At 35.9% G+C, this 5,322-nt stretch overlaps 1 protein-coding gene across 1 annotated transcript in view; it reads right to left on the bottom strand.

Moving 5' to 3' along the window:
- The window catches only part of RFX6 (regulatory factor X6), a 31,553-nt gene extending 27,684 nt beyond the window's left edge, over positions 1-3,869 (bottom strand). The window contains exons 1-3 of the mRNA XM_072408797.1: positions 3,647-3,869; positions 1,950-2,106; positions 1,061-1,184 (exon numbers count right to left, since the gene is read on the bottom strand). Of these exons, the coding sequence (XP_072264898.1) occupies positions 1,061-1,184; positions 1,950-2,106; positions 3,647-3,869 (504 nt within the window). The remainder of the gene's footprint in view (positions 1-1,060; positions 1,185-1,949; positions 2,107-3,646) is intronic.
- Between the last annotated feature and the right edge of the window lie 1,453 nt (positions 3,870-5,322).

The raw sequence follows: 5,322 nt of genomic DNA, 5'->3' as shown, positions 1-5,322 counted from the left end.
GTTTGCAGCCTATAAAGGAGGAAAGGGGCGATTTCCTAAATTATTCTTTAACAACACCTGGAAAAGCTCTCATTAATTTAGGACCATTTTAGAGCAGTGTGTATTGTAAAAAGAAAAAGCTGTATGTATGCTGTATGTAACTCTTGCTTCAAATCAATGCATATAATGTATATGTTTCTAAATGTATTTGATCAAAGCTTTCTGCCTTGTGCACACAGGCCTTAACATGTACATAAAGCAGTGTGTACAGAATGCTGTTAACATTTGCACAGCTTAAAAGGTATGGGAACCCTAATATTGAACTTGTGTTATTTGCTCCCCTTTGATCTGATAAAATACTATTTAAAGCATTTTCTTATATCTGTTTGATATTTTCCATAATAAACCTGTTGATTTTTCCAGGAAAACAGTACTATCCATGTCCCTGCTTATCTTACAGAGGACCTATATTTATTGGTGGGTGGTGAGTTATTATCATAATTATTATGTATACTGTACTCAGAAGGTGCCATCATTGTTGCCAAGAAGACCATGATCATTTTGCACATGCTAGAGTTACAGTGCCTCTGGCGGCAGGCTAAGCTCTACAATACAATAGTTCTACACGCAAGTGTAGAACTAAAACGAAACGTCACCAAGAGCCAGGTCTTTATTTCACTGTATGTCTCTTTTGTCAGTTAGCTCGATCCCCTTGTTACCTTTTGGTTTTGAGTTTAGGTTCGGTTTAAGTAATGTCATCAGTCCTGCCCAGTACTCCTTTGTGATATACATATCACTTCCCCATGTTATGAAGATAAGGAGAATGGAAGGGGCTTTATTTTCCCTCTCTCCCTTGGGTCACAATTCCGCTTATCTATGGATACAGTAGTGAGTGAGCATTGTCACACTAGGGAGGAGGTGTGTTACTTGCACTATCACTTGGTAAAATAGGAAGAGGGAAACTGGAAAAGAAGCCTGAAAATGATTGCATCGATTACTTTGCACAAATGTAATGATTACAGCCTGCAGATTTATACCTAAAAAACAAAGTCCATATTTAACTTTTTATAATAAAAAGTACCTTTCCAAATGTCGCTGCACAAGCTGGCTCCAACTTCTCCTTTCTGCAGAAATCTAGATAATGTGCGTACAGTATACACCGTGGTAAGCATACCCCTTCACATACAATATAGTTTTCTTCCAACCTGTGATGTAAAGTCATACCTATTATTGTGGTCATCATATACCTTGTGTAAGGCTACGCATACACGTGCATAAATTGTCGTTGCAAAACGAACGATTGACGACCGATTCAACGATTATACATGATTTTTTTGAAAAGATCGTATAGTGCACATGCTCTACATGCTGATTCAATATATTCGATCATTCAAATATAATCCACCAATATTGTACACACACTAGATACGATCGTTTGAACGATGCAGGTAGTAACGTGTACAAGAGAAAGTGTACTGAAGGACCATCCACGTTCACCGAAGGACCGTACACACAATAGATTGCAAATGTTCGTCACCCAATCAGATCTGCCCGGACGGTCGTTCGTTTCCAGCGACATTCCTCGTTTGTCGGCCAGTCGTTGTGCACTTTATTTGGTAAAGATTATCGGCCGATTGGTCGTCAATTGTTTGTTTCCAACTACAATTATTGCACATGTTGTACGTAGCCTAAGTCCTAACATATTTGTTTGCACAGAACAGATTGAGGAACAGTTAAACAAAAATCACTGCAACAGTGCTAAACAGGAAGACATGTATTGAGAAATATGCCTGCTTTAGTACATTTAAAATTACAGCATTTGCACAGAAATAAGTTTTAGAACAAAAAAATACAATAAGCATTCTCATATAGAGTTTAATTCAGTTTCTAAAAGGAACTCAGATGACCCCCCCCCCCCCCATTATCATATTTTTATCTCTACACAAGTCATATCAATTTCTTATACTCACCATTGTAATGTGAGCTGTGTCTGTTTCTTTTTATCCTTAATGATTTGCGTGATTGATTTTTTCTGTGCAGCCTTATTGCAGATAACTCTATTCTTCCTATAAATGATATCCAGGTCCTCATCTTCTGATGAACACGTGTCATTCGATAGATGCATCTCTGTGTACAGGCAGCAAGAAAACATAGGATTCTATGTTATTCAACTTATGAATTTCTCTTTCATTGATCAGGAAAAAAAACAATATCTATACAGTAAAGTACTTTATATACCAAAAGTGCCTGCTTTTTATTTTAACAAGGTTTTATTCAAATCTTCCAATTTAAGAAAACCTGTCTGTATAGATATTACTTGTTTTGTTATACTATGTACTTTTTGGCCAATAAAACATTAATAAAGAAAACATGTCTTTAAAAGAATGCATAGACAGTCATTAGACTTTCGTAAAATTTTAGATGCCTAGCTGTTTCTAGCTTCAGCTCTTTGAAACACCAACATGGAACACGCATGCACATTCAGAAATCCAGTGCTCCAAGTCTACCTACTTGGTCTATATCAGTCTTAGCAGGCACTGAAGCCACTGGATCAACATGACAATCAGGAAATTAGTATATTCAAGGTTAAGAATTGCAGTCACCAAGCTCCTGGATTACAGTTCTCCTTTAAGAAACTATACCTAAACATAATTTTTGTAGCATTTTGTTGAACTCGTATACGTTGTACACGTATGTTAGCAATCATAACAAAGCCAGACATAATTTTAATAATTATACCAATCTGCTCACTATGGTATTTACTTTAGCATATATAAATGTATACTGTTATACATTATTGGGTTTATTTATAAAGCAGTGAATCTGACAGTCACTGAGACATGCTCTGGTGGAAAATATTGCAGGTGATTGATTTGCCACTAGGGAATGTTTAGGCGAATGCTAGATTAACGGCTTATAAATAGACCCCTATAGGTTGTAAATAGAATCAATAAATATAATTTGACAAAAAATTTTATACTATATTGAACAATGTGAAATTATCACATATTTTGTGATTTTAACAGCTATGCAGTTTACAAAGTGGCAATTCGGTTTGGTTTAATTTTACAATTAGGCTAAGAACATTAATTTGACTGAATGAACTGAATGATATTTTTACCATAGACAGATGATGAGCATTGGGCTGTATATGGATTGGAAAAGGATGCTGTAGACAATCTTTATGTATGTTCTCACAAAACTATTGGTAGTCTTGGAACTGTGTGGCTAGTAGATTATACTTCTCCCTTGTCTTTGGAGAGATGCTAGGGCTCAGAGAGCCTCGTGAAATACAACTATACATATGTAAGGGAGCTTTAGATATATAACATATAAATGGGCATGTATGTCATTTACTGATTTCCTGCTGTCCTATGTCCATGGACTTCTGTACATTACACACAATTAAGTAGGTAAACTACCATGACAAGACAAATGACTGTAATTGTTTGGAATTATCCAATGATACCAATATCTTACAACATTTCTGAAATGATTTAGCAATCAATCCCTTTTATCTAGAAACATCTCAAAAACAAGTTTGCATCCTGGATTCTGGACACCATCTGATTCAGGAAATATCTAGACAGGTAGTTAACTCACTGCCAACCATCTTCTGTAAAAACTCTCTCTATAGCACAACTGTTGCTGGACCTGGAGTTCCTACCTGTTTTTATTCCAAGGCCAACTGAGGATTCTTCTTCATCTGGTGTAAGCATTATTCCATCTGTTCTCTCTGTGCAGAGACTCTCCTGTGAATAAACCATTAAATCTTTCTCCACCATAGATCCATAGCCAACCGATATCCTTGTGTTCCTTTTTTTATGTGGTTCTCCCGTTTGGAATGGACAGTCTCCCTCTTGTGTCTCTGAAAACTGGTCAATTGGCATTATTTAAATTGGTAATTATTCCAGTTCACCAACCAGCTAACAAACTTTAAAGTCAAAATCACAATTTTAGTCTAAATAGAATTCAAACAGCATCCTGAGTGTTATATGAAGAAAAAATAGATATAAACGATGGCCCATTAAAAGTCCATATGAGGCGTGTTGCTTGACTGGTCCTTCATAAGCTTCATAAAATATTTGCTTTCAGATCTGGCCAAAGCTGCTCTGAAAGCTTTGACATCACTGGCTATTTTAAAGTATAGCTGGAAGCACACCTTGTTGTTGGCATATATCTCCTATCAAATGAAAGGCAGTTCTTCGTCAACAGGTTGGTGCTTACAATCCCAGGTGCTTTTAGTTTGACAAAAAAGTCACCCAGAGGTAGAGATAATGACTCTGGATGTGACGTAGCCACAGTAAATTGGGTTATCTGTTGTCTTAAAAAGAGAGAAAAAATGGTGGCGATCACATCAACTGTATTAATGATTAACAGGTTGAAACAATCCTGTCAGATTGTGTGAGCCAAGGGATGTTTGTTTATTATGTGTTTCCATATCTAGAGCTGAATGACTGAGTCAAATATGTGGTCTTTACATCTTCAGGACAGAGGAAAAAAGACAGTGTTTGCAAAAATATATTTAGAGAGTAAAAAAAGAATTTTCACCATCTGTACCATACAATTATGACAATAGTAAACACATCCACAGAATGCTCAAAGCTATAAATAATATATAATAAAAACTATAATAATACTATAGAATCTATATAATGCACATGTGTATGAATCTTGAAAGTAATTTTAGTGGCCTAAAATAAAAATTATTTCACTAATAAATACTTTCAATTGTAAGCTGTTTTTCTACCCTTTTTCTCTCTTCCTACTAATTTAAAGTGCTGTATGCTATTTATGGTATTTCCCCTTCATGTTTTACTTTTTCAACTTAATTATATTCCAGTGAAAAGTTTAGTTTTTACATAAAGTTGGCATATTTCTGAATGTGCCTAATTTTATAAAACCAACACAATCATGTTTCCTAAAAAGAAGTCCACCTATGTATTGTAAATCACAGACTGAATGTGCAGTGAGATCGGCAAGTCTTTTCCCAATCTTCGTCACCCGATCACGTGCCTGCCCAGTACGAGACCGGTAAAGCAGGAAGAAGAAAGTGGAAGAAGAAAGGAGAAGATGGCAGCGCCTGGTGCTCCCTCTGTGCTAGGCCGTAGATGGATATCGGAACGATGTGGGACCTGACAGAATAAACTTCCCGACGGATAGACTGATATGCGGGATTGAAGGTAATTGTGATTTTACTGTTTTCTGTTTCAATTTCTTTATTAATTTTCATTTAGTTTCTCAAACAAATCAAACACATATATATCTCAAGCCATATCAAAATAAATTCTAGAGGTCTACAATAAATCCATGATAACAACATTATAAAACAAATGTCGCCTC

This window comes from Pyxicephalus adspersus, chromosome 4 (assembly GCF_032062135.1).
Source record: "Pyxicephalus adspersus chromosome 4, UCB_Pads_2.0, whole genome shotgun sequence".
Lineage (NCBI taxonomy): Eukaryota > Metazoa > Chordata > Amphibia > Anura > Pyxicephalidae > Pyxicephalus > Pyxicephalus adspersus.
This window is presented reverse-complemented; position numbering and strand designations above follow the sequence as displayed.